Consider the following 19,681-nt stretch of genomic DNA (forward strand, 5'->3'; position numbering starts at 1 on the left):
GTAGCATTGAGAGTGTTTCAATATTAGAGAATGGAATGATTCTTGCTTGGCTAGAATTATCGCAGCAACCAGGATAAGAAACATCACCATTGCTCTGAATAGATTTCATTTTCTTTTAGGGATGTCAGAACATAACCAAATCAGATTAATTACATAGGATCATGATTTCATCACATCCAGTACCTGAACTCCGCTTGGCAGGGTTCACTTAAGAAGGAAAAAGAGGACTGAAACAGTGACTGTAAATACCGGTAGTTTTGAGGAGCCATGTAAAAGGCAAAATTAATCACTTTTGAATAGGTTTCCCTGCTCTTGAAATAGTTACTTTTGAGGACATTGAGAGAGAACATTTGGCTCAACTCTAGTTTTGATTACTTGGTTTTGATTCCTAACTGTTTTCATGGAAGAATGGCAGCAAAATTTGAGAACAGTGTACTTTCCCCTCATTCTTCTTCCTATTATGTAGAGCAAAGTTAAAGTTTGGCCTGATATCTGTTTACACTTTATCCTCAGGTGCAAGTAACACAATCTTATTTGGGCACGCAGAATGTGAAGCCAAAACTTAAAGCATGTTTGGTTGGTGTAGACTGACAAAGTAAGGACAGGGGAAAAATCTTGCTCCTGATTTAATAATAAACTTGAATTCCCTTTTGCAACATGACTTTTGACATAGCAAGAAGTCCAAAATGAAAACCAGAGTGGAGTGAACGTCTTGAAAGAAATGTGCCTTCAATTAGCCCTTGCAAAGGCGCTTTCTCTGGTAAAAAACTTCAGGTTGAAAAGTTCACGCACACGACTTCAGCTTGGTTCTTGCAGCTTATTTGGAATTTTGGGCTATTCAAGCATATATCTCTGTACAGTTAATGTCAGGGGCTCCCAGTAACATAACTTCAGTCAAATCAAACCATATTTCACCTTTCATTATCTCATTGAATATTTCAGTTTTGAGTTGCAAGACATCTCAAGATGCTAACCTCTCTCTTTCTCTCTCTATCCCTTTCACATTAATTATTTTTGTTGATCACATATATGTGCCAGACAGAAGAAATGTAGAATAATGTCCATGTCCTAAAACTATTGTATTTTAAAAGATTTTTAAGCTATCAAATCTGCAGCAAGAATGCACATTTGCCAAGCAACCTTTTCCTTCTAATTTTGGTTTATGCATATAGGAAAACAGGAGTACAGAATATTGTGTTCATACTTGTTAACTATCCTTCTTGAGTCAGGCATCCTTGATGCCCGGTGCTAAGAAGTCTGGCCATGTAGGTTCAAGTATTTTCACCTGGAATTTTAAACCCTACATGGATAGGAAGAACTACACAACTGTGTATAAAAAATGGGATTCAGGTTGTGCTTCCCAAGATGCAACGTTATTTCCAGCAAGACAGTTTAGAAACTGTGTGGTGTTTCAAAGGTAGCTTCCAATATGGCCTGGAGATCTGCTGTTCAAAGGGGAACTGGGAATCTGATTTCAGGCCATTGGTCTACTTAAGTCTACTTTTACTGTAGGTCTACACCTACTGACACTACCGCTCCAGGATTTCAGACATGGATCTCTCCAAGATCTACCTGGAGATGCTGGGATTAAACCTGGAACATTCTGGGGGTAAAGCAGATGATCTACTACCAAGCGACATCTGTTCCCCGACAAAAAAGTCAGTATGCCCACTGGACAGGCATTTGGTTTATTAACAAAATGAAAATGGCACCCTTCATTACAAAGTAACCACATGACAGCTACAACATAATATCTGGAAACGTACATACAAACAAATCAGACCAAACACCTCTAACAAAACTAAAATCCGGTATAAAACATTTACATATAAACAGCACAGCAGAGCAAACAGGCTAAGGCACTGGTTAAAATCAGAATGACTGAAGTACAGTTTACCTTGGAAGTCGAATGGGATCCATTCCTTCCAAAACGTTTGAAAACCAAATCGTGGCTTCTGATTGGCTGCAGGAAGCCCCTGCAGCCAATCAGAAGCCGCTGAAACCTCATTGGATGTTTGGATTCCAAAAGAATGTTCGCAAACTGGAACAATCACTTCCAGGTTTGTGGCGTTTGGGAGGCAAAACATCCGAGTTCCAGGGCGTTTGGGATCCAAGGTACGACTGTATCTCCAAATACCTGAAGAAGCAGGTATTTTTAGCCAGGCATTGGAAACTTGCTAATGTAGCCATCTGTACCTCCAACCACATCTGTGCAGATGGAATAAAGAAGTAGAGCTTGCTGCCTACGTATTGAGGACACCAAGCCCTAAACCCCTGATAACCACGCCCAATGTCTTCATGTAGATGTTAAATAGCATTGGAGAATTAATGGAAGTGAGGGAAGTCACAACACAACTTTTTAAGGGGAAACACAGGATTCTGCACTCTAGAAACAGCCCTGCAGGTAGCAACAAAACCCTTGTATCACAACATCTCCATCTCCCAGTCCCAAAATGGATGAGATTATCAAGGAAGATCACTAGGGTCACAGTTTCCCTTTCTCTCAGTATAGATCATCCACCAGAGAAGACTAAAGCCATCCCAGCTCTTTGGAACTGGGTCTAGATGAGGGGGGGGGGATATTGAAGGAGTAATATTCCTGAAAAGCTTGTCAGTATAGATGTAGAAGAATGTTCCCTGCCCACAGTACGTTCCATCACTGTCACTTGCATTTCCTCTTCTGTTAATTGAGTTGGCCTCTGGGCATCCTCTCTGAAGGATTCATGCTCACTGATCAAGCTTGCATTTAAATTTCCAGGAAATGAAGCTAGATGCAAATGAACGTAGCAAATTCCATAAATAAATAGAACAAATTGTGTGATTGCCAACCTTCTTGTTCTAAATTTCCGATACAGATAAATGCCCCAAGGAAGATTTAGCTTGTACCTTTGCAAATGTAAGAACATCTCTTCCCTGCTGCCTGCCTCCTCATCTTCCCCATGTTTGCAAAATTAAGTAAGAATTTTCTGGTGTAGGGAGATGTTATTTTGCTCTTTTGAAGTAGGGATCTGAATGGAACTTCTTATTAAGTCCTGACCTTGGTTCCCCCCAAAGCAGCAAGAAAGATCCTTGTATGTAATAGCACTGCTCTGAGTTTTCATGAGATCGAATTATTGCTACAAATAAAGTATTGGAAGAAGGCACAAAAAATATTTACTGAACCTTCCTGCCTTCCACTTCTTCATCTGTTGCCAGCTTGATTGCAGGTGCTTAGACATTTTTAACTTGGAAAGGTATTTTCCATATATGATCTCAGCCAATGAGAAATCTTGTGTAGCCCAGGGATGGGAAGTTGTGGCCCTACAGTTTTGTTGGACAGCAACTTATGTCAACCCTAATCAATGACCATGCTGGGTGGGAGAAACATGATTTGTCCCAGCAGGGGCAGATGAAGGTGTTCGATTGGAGGAAACGGATAAAAATGTAAAATAATAATAATCTAGAAGACTAGTGATGAATTAGCATGTGATGAGGTGCCCACAGCTGTACAGTGGTGCCTCGCAAGACGAAATTAATCCGTTCCGCGAGTCTCTTCGTCTTGTGGTTTTTTCGTCTTGCGAAGCACGGCTATTAGCGGCTTAGCGGCTATTAACGGCTTAGCGGCTTTAAGAAAAAGGAAACAAACTCGCAAGAACTCACAAGATGTTTCGTCTTGCGAAGCAAGCCCATAGGGAAATTCGTCTTGCGGAACGACAAAAAACACAAAACCCTTTCGTCTAGCGAGTTTTTCGTCTTGCGAGGCATTCGTCTTGCGGGGCACCACTGTAGTTGGATCAGATCCTTGATACTTTAACCATCCTGCACAACTCTCAAATACTGTGATAACTGAATGTTACCTAGATTAAATTTATAAATGCACACAGTAAGACAGATTTAAAAAAAAAAAAAATCAGCAACACAACTTTTGTTTTCCTGATGTCCTGTTAGCCTATTTTTATACTCACTAAACATGAATGGGTGGGCTGGGGGTTGTGATTTAATCATGTAACAGTTATTCACTCTTCTTCCTCCTTTGCAAGCTTCAGAGAATCAGGGACTTGGGAAGAGATCCCATCAGCCAATTAGTGCTGCAGAAATTACGAACACTAAGCATTCTTGTTTGTGCTAAAACATATGCCCTTTGTCCATTATAGAGATGCATCAGATGACTGATTCTAGCGTCAAGTCCTGGCAATGAGGGTGTTGTTGTTGTTGTTGTTGTTGTTGCTTCCCCAAAGGGAGTGAAAAGCATTTGAGATGGTGTTTTTCAGTGCGCCAGTTGGTTTCCTTGCTGAACACTTCTGCCAAGGGTTATGAAGCATAAAACCACACCATTGTTTGGAAGAAAACTGCCACAGTGTCTGTGCAGTGCTTTACTCCATTTCCTTAAAGACTGCCCCCCACTCCACAAGGACGAAGTATATTGTACCCTTATGTTTCCTAACTTTAAAAGCTTGTACCCCAGGTGGATTCACTGAATTGTTTTTCAGAGCATAGCTGGCTTATGCGTGAGTGTATGCATATAATGACTATCCTAAAGAATTAATAACCCTATTCCGTTTAAATGAAATGAGACTGAAGAGTGTTCTGCTGAAGTTCATCATCAGTTTTGTTGTTTTCGTGAATTTTTTTTGACAAGATGAAACTCAGTACACAGGAATCTTGTCTCTTTCCTCCATCCAACATATTTGACAGTTTAGCAACTTAGTGCAATACTGCCATCTTATGGTTTAGAAGGTAGAATGGTCTCTCAGACAAATTGCGTCTGCATACTCACACCTGCATTCACAGAGAGAGAGAGAGAGAGAGAGAGAGAGTGAAAGAGGGAGATTTGAGGAGGTTAAAAATCACTAGCAGTTATTTCAGTTTCATGGTGCCACTCTTAACATAGCTTTCATTATGTTCCACATATGTGTGCAATGCACAAGAGTGTGCAACTAATTGCTTTGTGCTTGTCTTTTCCAATTAATCACTGCTGAAACAATAAGGAGCAGAATCTTAGGCGATACAAAGAATTACAATTCGGTCCATCGTCTCCTGTGGTGGTTTTGTGTTTTGAACAGTAAGCACGAGTCTCTTAGTACAAAAATCCGTTGAACAGAATGTTTGTTGGCTTTCTTCCAAGTCAAATAAAGCCGCCTGCAAAAATCTTCTCTCCGCTTTCTGTGCCGAGACAATAAAGCTCAGCCCTGTTTAAGGGTTTGAGAGTAATTCTGCATGTGCGAGTTGTTTCCTAGTGCTTTGTAAATTTCTGTATTTGGGATTGGGATTGTTTCATTTTTAACAGTAGTTGGTGACATTCTTGTTGGTAGGGCATCCTTTCTGCAATGGCATAACAAATCAAACTCCACTTATCACATGAATCATTGTTAAAGTCAGCAGTAATCCAGTGTGTAAAATCTACCCGTAAAAGCTGGGAGGAGGGAGTGAGGATCAAACCTGGAACACATTAAATTAGTTCCACTATGTCCAGGGCAAGGCTCTGCATTGCTTGCTTAAGCAGGCAAAGCGGAAACAGGCAGTTTATAACAAGCAGTCTGGTTCAAGAACAGTGGGGTTCATTTGAAAAAGATTTATATCCCTCACTTACATAAACATTACAAATGCAGGCTGCAAGTAGGGAGGCAAATCTTTATCGAAATCTTTCTTAAGAACTTTTTCATTGTGAATAAAACGGACAGCATGTACTCTTGTTTGAAGATTCGCCAGTATTTGCACAATAATGTTTTTGGTGTTCTTGGCTAATTAAAACACTTTTCTTGTCTCCTTTTTTTTTTTTTTTTTTTTTTTTTGCACAGCTATAGCAGACCACCTACCATTAATTTTATTTTTTTGTTGAAAGCATTAGAATTTGACAGGAGCAGAGAAGCAGAGAACAGGCAGCAGATCTTCCTTGCTTTGATTGCTATACAGAAATTTCATTTTCACTTTTAAGGGGGAAATAACTGTGGGGTCTTTGTCTGTCTATCCATCTGTCTGCCTCTCTCACCCACTCATACACAAACAACCCTATCTACCTATTGAGCAAAATGTGGTAGATTTGTTTGCTGTGACGTGACATTTTTAAAAATCCTAATAACTTGGGCTGTAAAATGTTAGGAGACCATGTGAGTTTGGTTTTAATGCCTCTCTCACTGTTAGGGGCACAGCCAAGTCGCTGTCCTGCAGCTTCCCATCTGTAATAAGGGGGATAACACTACCTACCACTTACCATATGTTTGTAAGAATTACTGGGAGAATTCTTGAGAACATTTTTAACATACCACAGTAGCAGAGATCCTGCTAGGAGGCTTCTCCTTAAGGTAACAAATCCATGCATCAGTTATGCACCCGTTCTGTAACAATGCACAAACCATTGCAACAGAATGGTAGACCAGAGAGATGACCGGTTATTGCTTTGCCAGGATCTCTGAAGCAGGGACTTCTCCTTCATGTAAAGACAGGCTCTGGCAGATTAAGCAGATGAGACCAATAGTGGGGCCCTGCAGTCAAGAAGGTGGTTTCTTCACGTTCTGTAGGGGAAAGTGAGGGGTAGATGGGGTTTGTCAAGCTGGGAAGATAGCCCATCTAGGAGAAGGAAAGATCTGATCCTAAATCTCTGCTGCCTTGCGGGATGTCTTCAGGAGAAGAAAAGGCTAAGGAGTAAACTCTACACAAATCCAGAGTGGAGTCCCTAAGGCAGTTAGATGGTACTTTATGTGCCTCCTTCTAACAACTACTGCAGCCAAGCTGGTGCCAAATGTATTGCTCTGCTTTTCTTGGCAACATACAGTGATCCCAAGAGAGGGGTCTTGTTGTCTGAGCAGCCTAGGACCTCCATACACACTGTCCAGGCTTGTGCCCTGGGGAGGTCACTTTGGTGCCCCTAACATGTGGTTAGACTTCGCCCCCAGAGACACACTCCATTGTTTCTCGAGACAGACGGGTGCCAACAACAACAACAACAACAACAGGGTACTTCAGGACACTTCTTCTAGATATAATAAGGAGAAAGGGGCAGTATTTCCTACCATAGAAGCCCACATTCATGATACCTATTTACTTTGCACCTCTACTGTGAACAGTATTTGAAAAAGTTGTTTACAGCAAGGTCAAAGGACATATAACACGTACCCTTTCAACACAGTGAGGTTTTTATCTTTCAAAATATCATAAAACTTTAAAATCTAATAAAACTTACTAGCATTAACTGAAATTCCTCAGCAGGGGTGGTTAGTCCTATTAAGGACCAAGGCCATGGACCACTGTTTGGCTGAAGCACAGTTGGATTAGTTGAGGATGGTGCCACTCTGATCTGCTATTTTGGGCCATCTTACATCACAGCTGATCCTTCCAAGTGGTCTCTCTGAAGCACAGGTCATTTGCATGTCCTCAGTCTTTCTCATGGGTAGTTTATGGCCTGGTTCACAGGATCAGTTCCTGATTTAATAAACCAGGACATGCACAACCTGCATGTTGGTGGCTGGAGCTCTTTTGAGAGTGCTTCATTCTTCCCTTTTCATGAGCAGCTGAACAAGCCGGGATTCAGCTCTTAACCATCGTTTCTTGTTACCTGTGAACCCAGAAACTGTGGTTAGTGGCTTACAAGTCAGGATGTTAAGCCAACTTTAAATTGTGGAACTGGATCAGAAGAAGTGAAATATTTTACCGCTTGTAAAATGTTATTATCATTAGTGCGTAGTTCTGATATTTAATGTGGCTTTAAACTTTTTTCCAGTGTTGTAAAGCACTGTGGGAAGATGGTATGTTTGAACAGCAACATATATATTTATTAAATACACATTAAAAAGTCGCTAACCATGATTTACAGGTTTGCACATTCTTATGAAGTTATGGTTAAAAACTGAATCCTCATTTATTTGTGTGAAGGGAAAAGCAAAAGCAGAAAAGAAGCTATATTTGAGTGTATACTACTCGTTCATATCCTGCCTTACTGATCACCCATTGCTATTACTAAGGCTTTTGTGGTGGCTGAGGTTTGCAGGTTGAACCTGGTCATCGTTAACAGCTTCTTGGTTGAGAGTGCAAATGAGTAGACTTAAAAGCTCCAACTTTTGCAGATATTCATGCTAGAAAATCCAGGCTTCTTGTAAACCTTCTTAGGAGTGTTTTAAAGAAAAACAACGGCCAGCTTCTATTCCTGCTGACCCTACACTAAGCCAATCAATTGCAACAAAATACAGTGGTACCTCGGGTTAAGTACTTAATTCGTTCCGGAGGTCTGTTCTTAACCTGAAGCTGTTCTTAACCTGAAGCACCACTTTAGCTAATGGGGCCTCCTGCTGCCGCCACGCAGCCGGAGCACAATTTCTGTTCTCATCCTGAAGCAAAGTTCTTAACCCGAGGTACTATTTCTGGGTTAGTGGAGTCTGTAACCTGAAGCGTATGTAACCTGAAGCGTATGTAACCCGAGGTACCACTGTACCCATAACTTTATGTTTGGTTAATTTGCAAATATGCTATAGTCACAAATATAACGACATTTATATAAGAGCAACTTGGTGAATTCCACGTGTCCGTGAGATTTTGGAAGATTTGGCATCTGGCAATTATAGGTATTTAATTTGTTATTAGGGGAGGGTCACTTGTTTTTAAGCCTTCCATTTATGATGTAATAAAGTCAACAACAGTATCTTGACAGGTTCCACTGAGAAGAAACCAGAGCAATCAAGAAGCTTAAAGTTTAACGGAGGCAGGAAATTGCCACTCAGAAAGGGGAAGGAGGATGGGGAAGGAGCATTGAGCAAAGAAAAGAAATGGGAAAGAGCTTTGGTTGCACTGATTTCTACAAAGTAGCTGGACAGTACTGGATAGTGCGGTCTAATCTGATGGAGGTCTTCTTGTCTCTACTTAACTGGTGGTTATTTGGATACCTGTTTTAAGAGGAAGAAAATACATTTATGTATAAGTGTCATAAATCAAGCTTAGTTTAGAAGTAACGGGTTAATGTTGTTCACTAAAACCTGTTTTCAAAACAGGGATTAGAAAATAAAACCAACTTCACTTTTTAACTTTTCCCGATTGTTTCCCCCTGTTGCCTATTGAATACATGAAAAACCTGCCCTGTAAAGGACTGAAGGGGATCATCTGCTGCTGCCTAGCTTGTGTCTTCCTTTTCTGCCAACATGTATGCTACTAGTATGATACTGCAATAGAGTTTTCGGTTTCAAGGACATGTGGGTTGACTTTTACGGGTACTACCATTAGTGCCTTCCGTCCTCAACTTTCTCAGAGATTGCTTGATTCATTTTCCAACCCCAATTATGCTCAATGTGTCATTTGGTCATAAGGAAAATTCCAGTAACAAAGCATGTTCGGTCACCTTCAACAGGTGGAAAAGTCCCATCCTAGAATTTCTAGTCCTGAAACATCTCCTAAATTTTGGCATAATACTAACAGTTCCCGTAGATACCTCAGTGATTTACCAGTAGATTATACAAATAATTTGTCTTCACAAAAATTAGCAGAAAAGGGGGAGAATTCTGATATAAAGAGTTAGGCAAGGAGGATGTTCTTATTTGTTCCAGATATAGGCTGGACAACTTATTGAGAGCAAATTTATTTGTCATACAACTGTCCAGGGCCTGGAATGTTTGTTACGGCACAATCCAACTGCTTCATAGGTAAAGGTAAAGGGACCCCTGACCATTAGGTCCAGTCGTGACCGACTCTGGGGGTGCGGTGCGCATCTCGCTTTATTGGCTGAGGGAGCCGGCGTACAGCTTCCGGGTCATGTGGCCAGAATGACTAAGCCGCTTCTAGCGAACCAGAGCAGCACATGGAAATGCCGTTTACCTTCCCGCCGGAGCGGTACCTATTTATCTACTTGCACTTAGTGCTTTTGAACTGCTACGTTGGCAGGAACAGGGACCGAGCAACGGGAGCTCACCCCATTGCGGGGATTCAAACCGCCGACCTTCTGATCGGCAAGTCCTAGGCTCTGTGGTTTAACCCACAACTGCTTCATACTCTATAATAATGTTGGTGTCAGAGTTATAAAACATGTGTGTTCAGGTGTTGGTAGGCATTACAAACAAACCCTCCAGATACATGTGAAGTTAAAGTGTGAATACTTTCTGTCTGACATTTCAAAATTGTTCACCCCACCCCACCCCCAATAAAAGTCAGAATGGTGGCACAGTTTTTACCACAGTGTTGAAAACTAGTAGGCCCAATGAGAGCCAGAAATTTATTGTGCATGTGCAAGTTCATAGCAGATTTGATCAAGGGAAGGATACCTTCTGTATGAACTCTGTGTTTAATAATATAAGGTTCTACACAAGTATAAAGGTTTGGGCTTTTAAAAAATGATTATGGCATTGATTTCCCCTCAGTTCTTTAATACATGACGTTAGATTTATGTGTAACATCTTGCAAAATAAAACTGTTTTCTTACTTTGGGAAATACATTTTTTTCCCTTATTCCCTCCAACCTGCCAAAACCCAAACTGGAGCAGTCAGCAAACTGACGTCACCGCTTTTTCTTCAGGGATAGTAGATTATTTCTTAGTTCCAGTTTAATACAAAACAGACTAGCGAGAAGAGAGAAGAAGAGGAACCCCTCTCCTTTCATGCTTGCCTTTGTATCGTGCTAAAATAACCAAGTGACAATAAGTAAAGAAAGGTGGTAGAGAGTCATCTTGGTTGGATCCACCTTGACTAGTGTGACTGTTTTTATGGGGGTTTTCAGAAGCACAGAATTGACCCTCGTTTTATTATTTTTACTAGACCCCTTGATGATAGACAAACCAGGCTAACCTGAGGCCAACATAACCAGCAGGAAATTTGGGTCACGGGTAGTTACATTTTTAAAACTTGTTGGTTTTTTCAGGGCTGTTCAATCAGTGTAATTGATTGATTTGTAACATCAGAGAGAGCTCCTAAATCATTTAGAGGTGCTGGTTAATGACAAGCTGCTATAGGATTTTGTTTGAGGCAAGTTTCCAAGCTCTTTGGTGTCTGGATGTAGTCTGAAGAAGCTGGCTTGTTGCCTGTTTTCATATGTATCGCTGTCCAGTTGTAATATAAAACACCATCTTTAGACATGTCAGGTATATAATTATATAATTCTTATATCAATAGGAACAACAAGGCAAAACAAGAGAGAGTCAGGCGGCAGACTGGTGCTGGGAAGTAGTAATTTGTTTTATGCAGAGTTCCCCACTGCTTTTGAACATTGTCTTTCCTCAGGGTCTTCATGTGTTTATTCTCATGCATAAAAAGTCAACTCTGCCAAAGAAAAAATTCTGGCGGTTTTTGACCTATGAGATTAATACCGCAATCCTGTACACGCTTACCTCTTGTTGAACTCAGTGAGACTAACTTTTGAGTAGACATGCAAAGGATTGTGCTGTAAGGCACATGAAAACTCTGACCTATGGTTAAAATGTTTTCTACATTCTTCATAAAATTATTTTCCACTGCCAGCCTGACGCCTGCCTCTTCCAGTTATTTTTCTAAACGAAACAGAAATTTTATGCTGATATTCATTATCATTATTTAATTTGTAATCTGTTCTACCCTTTATGCTTATGGCAGGCTGCACACTAGTTTTTAAAAGGCTCAAGTAGTCAATGAAATAAAATATTTTTTTTAGAATGTGTGGCTTATCTATTTTTTATTTTTTTAAAAGTTGGGTCCAGAATCAGTGACCACTATGTACTGAAACAATTTCCTGCAGACCCACCAAGTGTCCCTGTTTTCCAAGAAGGACAGTCCCGGATTTACATAAACTGCCCTGGTTTCTTATTTTATCCCAGAATGTCCCACTTTCCCTTAGGACATCCCTATTTTCAACAGAGAACTGTTGGAGGGTATTGAGTTATGCAACCCCCGAGCCAAGGAGATAAGTAACTATATACAGCCTTTAGAAGACATCTGAAGGCAGCCCTGTAAAGGGAAGTTTTTTAAATGTTTAATGTTTTATTATGAACCTAGAGTGGCTGGGACCACCCAATCAGATGGACGGGGTAATAATAATAATAATAATAATAATAATAATAATAATAATAGGGTGTCCCTGTTTTCATCAGAGAAACTTTGGAGGGTATGTTCCTATGCCCCAAGAAAGTCTGTCACTTTCATAAAATCCCACACTGAAACAGATCCAGGCAACTATAAAGTCACTTTGAGGGGAAGGGCAATAACTCATTGTAAGCATCAGGGAGAAATTTGATTCACTTCTCATTTAAAGATGAACCTACCTAAGTTGTACTTTGTGAAACAATATGTGAACCACAATGCAGCCATCCTTCAAATTCTTACAATGTGGTTGTTTCCCCCACCACCTTTCTATTTGCAGAATATTGGGGAGTCAACATTACCTACTGTACTGAACCAATTGTTGCCTATCATCAAGTCTTATAAGAACAGGACAGATGATGATTATACCCCCGAAGACTTCCTTGTATTGCTGGTGTATATTTACTCCATAGTTGGGGAACTCAAAACTGGAAAAGAGTTGGATGAAGCTGAAAGAGAAGTGAAAGAGGCTCTCGTCCAATCTCTCTGTGACGAGCCTGAAATGTCTTTCCTATTGCAGCAAATAACAGGTAAGTGTAGATTCCCTTCCTCGTTCAAGGAGCAGGCCTGTTCGGACACAGTTTAAGCTATAGACTTCCATCAATTAAAAATAGATCAATTATTCCGAGGCTTTCAGGGTTCTGCTAATACCTGCTGCTTGCTTTAACTATTTATTTATAAAATATATTGCACACACATTTATTGAAGAGAATGAAATCCTATCCTAGCAAATTAAGTGCAATTCTATATGCATCTGTTGAGAAGTAAGCCTCATTGAGTTCCATGGGACTTACTGCTAGGTAATTGCATGTAGAATTGCAGACTAAACAATGTTGTATGTCCAGGGCTTTAAAGATGTATGGCATAGTAAATGATTTTCTGTGCTGGGCTAAAGTAGTGAGGAGTGTAGAGTTGAGATTGCCTAGCTGTAATTCATGCAAAGCTTGAAGGAGGGGGTGTTTCTTTGTAGTCAAATGTTTCTGGGCTGGGGAAAGTGTCCTCTGCTTTCTGTCAACTTTTCAGAAGTGCTGCAAAAAGGCCAGTGCGCCAGTTTAGAAGATATTGCCAGAACTCCTGAATTGGCTCCATGATGTTGCCTACTGGCCAAATCTAATTGGCTACACGGCCTTGTGATATCTTCAACATTCGTCAGGTGATCCCCAATTAGTTGGGATAATTCTTTTTAGGAGAAAATGGTTTTAAAAGTAATGGCACTAAAGCAACTGTTGCCCTATCAGTGTCCAAAATCTGAACAGGCATGAAAAGAGAATTGGGAAATAATTTTAGTACACTAAGTAAACTACTTTGTTCAGAAAGCGTTTATGTGTTTACATGTTGTGAAGCAGTAGAGATAACTAGGCTTTTTTTAAAAAACACAGAAAATTTATATTTTTAACCACTCCCAATGCTGTTGCTCACAATGATGTGACTATCCTTATCTCCTCAAACAAGGCTGCACAGTCAGGTAGGTACTAAACTACAAAAGTGTATCAAAGGGTCTTCCTTCTCCGCTGCAATGTGTGGACTCTGTGTTGGATAAAAGATTTTAATTCCACGTTACCAAGGCCTCCACGTCTATCCACTTAGGTCAACATCTGTGATTCAGTTTCATTTGATGGGGGGTTAATATAGTTGTTTAGGATACATCCTGTAACTTCCTGCTTTTTTCCTATTAGTGTGGATTCTGTGGCTTAAAGGAAGCATTTGGTGTATGTGGATGAACTCAGTGATTTGCATCTAGCTGTTCTGGTGTAAGCAGAGGACATTTTGTAGTCATGCATGGGGTTCCCTGCATTTTTTCCATACCCCCATTCCTGATGAACCCCACATTCTCCGCTGCCTCCCCCCCCCATGCCATGTCCCACAATGTTCTGGAGGGTCATCTATCCACAACTTTTCAAAATGTCCACCAGCTCCTCATGGCTCTCTTGTGGAGGGGCATCCTTGGAAAGAGGTAAAAGGAGTGGCTTTTCTGGAACTCACAGAGCTGCAGCAGAAAGGCGGAGGTAAAAAGAAGAAGAAGCTCATTTTCAATCAGAAGTCCACTCACAGCCGTTAGGTTCAACCCCAAGGATTAAAGACGCCTGCTTCTTGGGAGAAAAGCAATGACAAACCTAGACAGCATCTTAAAAAGCAGAGACATCACCTTGCCAACAAAGGTCCATATAGTTAAAGCTATGGTTTCCCCAGTAGTGATGTATGGAAGTGAGAGCTGGACCATAAAGAAAGCTGATCGCCGAAGAATTGATGCTTTTGAATTATAGTGCTGGAGGAGACTCTTGAGAGTCCCATGGACTGCAAGAAGATCAAACCTCTCCATTCTTAAGGAAATCAGCCCTGAGTGCTCGCTGGAAGGACAGATCCTAAAGCTGAGACTCCAATACGTTGGCCACCTTAGAGAAGAGAAGACTCCCTGGAAAAGACCCTGATGTTGGGAAAGATGGAGGGCACAAGGAGAAGGGGACGACAGAGGACGAGATGGTTGGACAGTGTTTTCGAAGCTACCAGCATGAGTTTGACCAAACTGCGGGAGGCAGTGGAAGACAGGAGTGCCTGGCGTGCTCTGGTCCATGGGGTCACGAAGAGTCGGACACGACTAAACAACTAAACAACAACAACAAGAACAAGCCATATTGGAGATGCACCCAAGCATATGCTGAAAGTTACTACTGAATTTTAGAAATTGTTACAACTGTTTTATGTTCTTAAATTTGGCTGCATTTCTCTCTATTAAAGCAGTTCCACTCCCTTTTGATCATTGTACTTAATGCCGGCTTTGGAAATTCAAAAGGCATCTTCAGTAAACCACTGCTTTGTGCACTTGATCTATCTTCTCTGGCACTGCAAATAGTAACATTTCTAAAATGAACATTGAATGTTTTATTGAATGTGAATATTGGCTAACCAAAAGGAAAACACCCATTAGGCTCTTGTCCGTGTGTTTTGCTGTTCTAGGGAGGACTTGTGTGAGGCCTATAGATGCCATTAGCACACACTTCACTTGGTTTAATTACTAACAGAGTAATGGTTGGTGTGTGTTTTATTCTATTAAACTCTACAGAGATCATGCTTGATGTGGCTCCTGTGATCAACTGGGGTTGGTAGGAATTATAAGGATGCCAGAGCAGGTTGGGCCCTGGAGCAAACTTCTCTGCAACTGTTTCAAGTGTTGTGATAGTTACTGCAGAAACTGGCCTACAGTCTGAATCACATGAACATGCATGGAGTGCTTTTGAAGGTGCGCTGACTTTGAAGAGATCTACACCCATTAGAAGCTATCCAAAGGTTCATGTGGGAATTCCTTGCAGACGACCACAGCGCCTGCAGGCAGGCAGTCAAGATGTGTATCCATAGCAGTGACCAGAGGAGGAGCGCAGAGAGAAGAAACGCCATGGTGAATCTGCAGCAGCACAACTGAATACCTTCATCTGCCCCAGCTGCAACAAAACATGTCTCTCCCACATTGGTCACTCCTCCATTGTCTTCCAAGACAGACGAATGCCAACCAACCTAACTGACATAGACAGTAGGGTTCAGGTTATTTTTCTTTATTGCTTTCAGACCTTGAAATTCCAATTCTGAGGTCTCAGAAGAGCCAGTGTGGTGTAGTGGTTAAGAGCAGTAGACTCGTAATCTGGGGAACCGGGTTTGCGTCTCCGCTCCTCCACATGCAGCTGCTGGGTGACCTTGGGCTAGTCACACTTCTCTGAAGTCTCTCAGCCCCACTCACCTCACAGAGTGTTTGTTGTGGGGGAGGAAGGGAAAGGAGATTGTTAGCCGCTTTGAGACTCCTGAAGGGGAGTGAAAGGCAGGATATCAAGTCCAAATTCTTCTTCTTCTAGAAAGTAAGCTTATGACTGCTAGAGTGGCCATAGCAAACTTGCATAGTCAAGTCCCCTCTGGTGACCATCAAGAGAGAAGCAGAATGCTAATAATGTAAGACCTTTGAGGAAATTCAGAGCCCATTGTACTTAGGTGTCCTTAGCAATGCTAGCACATTCTTCCTCTAGCCCTTTTGTAGCTAAAGTCAGATATGTTCAGCATGTTATTTTTTTAAAAAAACAAAAAACTAACCTTTGTCTATGTACTGAAAATATTTTCTTTAACTCTTATTGGATAATGTTATTACAAGAAAGCTTTGAGAGATTTTTTCACACCACCCAAGAAAAAAATTAGGAAAGGCCCAAATTAACATTTTTGCATCCAAACATGATTTGTGTGTGTACTTGTATTAGGACTGGAGATTTTAACTGAGATGATTAAAGAACATGTGGCAAATAGCACAAATAGGTTACTGTTCAGTTTTTCCATCGTGTGGATAACTCATTTGTAACAATTTGCAAATCCTGCCAGGCATAGACTAGTACAGCATCCAATACAGCTGTTTATGTGGAAGTACAAAATAAACAACTGTTGCAGAACATAATGCAGATGGAAAAAAATATGGTGTGCGTGCAAACAAAAGCACAGCCACGCTGCATAAGATTTCTGGCACATTCAACAAAATATTGTTTCTTCTATTGTGGCTGCATTGGAGACTCCAGAGAAAATGTGAGCCATCACTTTCCCCCTTGCCATTCATTTCTACACAGCTGATGTACATAGATAGCCAACCGCATTGGCTAACGTTAATAAATAGCTGTATCAGTCTCGAACATCCCTGGCAATTGCTAGAACGTGAGTGAGAGTGAGGGGGAGGGAAGAGAAAAGGACAATTCCGTAGCGTTTTCTTGCAAATGAACCAGATGTGCTCTCAATAAATACTTGGTTCTTCCTTTACATCTGTATAGGATAAAGCAAAATCTATATTATGTGCATACTATCGCATATGACAAATGTGTCTTTACATAGAACTAGAAGCCTCTACCAGTAGCAGTGAAAGAGACAGTAGAGTTGGACACTGGTTCACATATTTATTAACAGTGTACAAACACATTAGAAGTAATAATATATCTGCATTTTTTGTTGTGAGAAAGATTGAATATCTGGAAATGGATGGCGTTTGAAGAATCTTTTAAAAATAAGAATCCTAGAAAGGTGCTTAGGGATACAGCTATTAATGATAAATTAACATGTGCCATTAAGGTAAGATGGGGAATATGCAGGAGAAATGATTTTGAGGAGATATAGAGGGGGTATTTGTAGAATTTGTATTGCTAAAACAGAAAGGGGTCAAACCATTGCAAGAGGTGTTGAAATTTTGGGAGGTTGGACAGTTACGACGGAATGGTCTCGGTGGTGGGGTGCACATTTTTATTCTTATTTATTTATGATTACAGTGGTACCTCAGGTTAAGTACTTAATTCGTTCTGGAGGTCCGTTCTTAACCTGAAACTGTTCTTAACCTGAAGCACCACGTTAGCTAATGGGGCCTCCTGCTGCCGCCATGCCGCTGGAGCACGATTTCTGTTTTTATCCTGAAGCAAAGTTCTTAACCTGAAGCACTATTTCTGGGTTAGCGGAGTGTGTAACCTGAAGCGTATTTAACCTGAAGTGTATGTAACCCGAGGTAGCACTGTACTATTTTGTCAAAATAAAATTTAAAAAAGGGGGGGGGAGGGAGAAAGCTGCTTACATTTTCACCCTAATCCACCCAGAGGCATTTAGGTCTTTGGAAGTAGGCTTCCTCACACATATTTCCAACCAGTGGAGGAATTGTGCATGCAGTTTCTGATATTGCAAAGGCCCGTGTAGCAGCTGAGGCTGTGCTCATGTAGTTCTCGTCACAGAATTAGCCAGAGTTATGGTTATCCAGATTTCAATCCCTCTCTGCTCTCTCCAAGCAGATGATTGGCATTTTGGGGAATGATCTGCCAGGGTCTTCTTGCATGCAGCTCCAGTTGTAATGTCAAATACATATATAAAAGATATGACTATCATTTTAAGTTGTCTTTAATCTGAATTTCTCAGTATGTTCTAAAATAATAAAAGTGACAGGATGATAAATACCTCTTCTCATTGGCATCACTCTAAAATATTACATACCACATAGTTTCATAGTTGTTTGTTTATAGCGAGCTATTCAAATGCAATGGATACTTGAATGTAACCGTTCAGGGCTTTCTAGTGACTAATTCGTAACAGCTTTATATTCTTCATCACTGTTTCCAGCAGAAATCAAGAGCAAAGGTTTAGGCCAAGCACTGTAGTAAACTGTAATGGCAAACAGTCTTCTTCGGTTAAAAGATTTCTTTTGGCAGCTATAAAAGAAAATAGGATCTTAAAAGTAGAGCTTGAAATGTGTAATTTACATTTATTTTGAAACACCTGTCCACAGCTGAACACAATTTTAAAACAATGCCAAAATGCGAATTTGAGCTCATTTTATATCCCCATCAGCTGTGACTCTGGGGTAACTCTAGAACCTAGGCCCATAGCTGAGGTGAGACAATGCCACGGGTCCTAGACTTAATGGATTCCAGCTGGCTACTGTCTCCTGACGAGAGGCTGAAAAGCACAAGTGAAAGATGAAATCCCAGACTAGCTGAACCAGTCTAGAACCAAATGGCTCCCCTTTCCAATATGATACCATACAAAAATAACAGCGCTAAACGGATGGGATTCATTTCAACTTTCTTAAAAAGTGGATGGACAAAAATCTTGAGTACTAAGAACAATTGGGCGTAGACAAACTCCACTAATAAGGCAGCCTATTTGACCTATTTAAAAGTCCTGTTTCCCTCCAGCTCCAATTCTCTATCACTTCCTATGGCTGTTATCTTGGAACAAAAATTATGCCTCTAGTTCTCTTTTGAGGACAACCAGCACCCAGGAGGAGATTGCGTTAAAGAGGCTACATTGGCATGCGCCAAACGTATTCATATGTGTGTGTGTGTGTGTGTGTGTGTAGAATTTTTCAACTTTTCAACCATAATGTACTCATTACAAAACCTTCAAGAAAACCCTTAGATCAGAGATCCTTTATAATGTGCTGTGAAGGTCAATACACGTTGAATTAAAAGCTAAACCATCCATACAAAAGATGTGGATCTGATACATCTAGATCGTATTTTAATGTTAAGGAAAACATTGTGCTCAAAACTAATTTGGGTCACATTATGGTGAGCGGAGGGTTGACATGCAGTTTCTTTTTCCTATTGGAAAAGCGATTCTACTTCTAAAATCTAAATAAAAGAGGTGAAAGCTGGTAGGAGAAACGACATGTTGCTGGGGGGCATCGAGACTTTGAAATATTAGTACAGCTAATAGAAGTAAATACAAGTAAATCAGAACAGAACTGGGTTTCTTTGAGTGCAAGCCTAGGCATACTTATCTAGAAGTAAAAAAACAAGCAATCCTATTGAACTCAGTGGAGCTTAATTTTGAGCTAACTACGCGCATGACATCCTATTTGCATAAGATTAACCGGCATATCTCTTTTTAAAATTTTATTTCTAAGAAATATAATTTTGCAGCAGAATCCCATGCATGTTTACACAGCGGTAAGTTCAAAAGGGCTTACACTCACAACTATGTTTAGGATTGTAACCTTGGATCCCAATTGTATGCCCACTTGCCTAACAGTAAGCTGCACTGATCACAGTAGGGCTTACTTTTGAGTAAACATGGTTAGGTTTAAGCTGATAAATTTCTTTGGCCTCTGTTACACCCTAAGCTGGGACACGGGTGGCGCTGTGGGTTAAACCACAGAGCCTAGGACTTGCCAATCAGAAGGTCGGCG

General features: G+C 40.7%; 1 protein-coding gene and 1 long non-coding RNA gene across 5 annotated transcripts in view; one reads left to right on the forward strand and one right to left on the reverse strand.

Moving 5' to 3' along the window:
- SCFD2 (sec1 family domain containing 2) overlaps positions 1-19,681 on the forward strand; it is a 149,053-nt gene that overhangs the window by 34,174 nt on the left and 95,198 nt on the right. For all 4 annotated transcript variants that reach the window (XR_013990373.1, XM_081020513.1, XM_081020511.1 and 1 more), the window contains exon 5: positions 12,281-12,530. Coding sequence is in view for 3 of the 4 variants with exons in the window: in XM_081020513.1 (XP_080876639.1) it covers positions 12,281-12,530 (250 nt within the window). In the remaining variant the exon portion in view is untranslated. The remainder of the gene's footprint in view (positions 1-12,280; positions 12,531-19,681) is intronic.
- LOC308485179 lies at positions 8,153-18,764 on the reverse strand. The gene is made up of 2 exons (XR_013990453.1): positions 17,383-18,764; positions 8,153-8,255 (listed from the first exon to the last, which is right to left on the reverse strand). It is a non-coding gene; the product is annotated as an uncharacterized lncRNA (long non-coding RNA).

Source organism: Podarcis pityusensis (genome assembly GCF_964106645.2).
Source record: "Podarcis pityusensis genome assembly, chromosome: 9".
NCBI lineage: Eukaryota > Metazoa > Chordata > Lepidosauria > Squamata > Lacertidae > Podarcis > Podarcis pityusensis.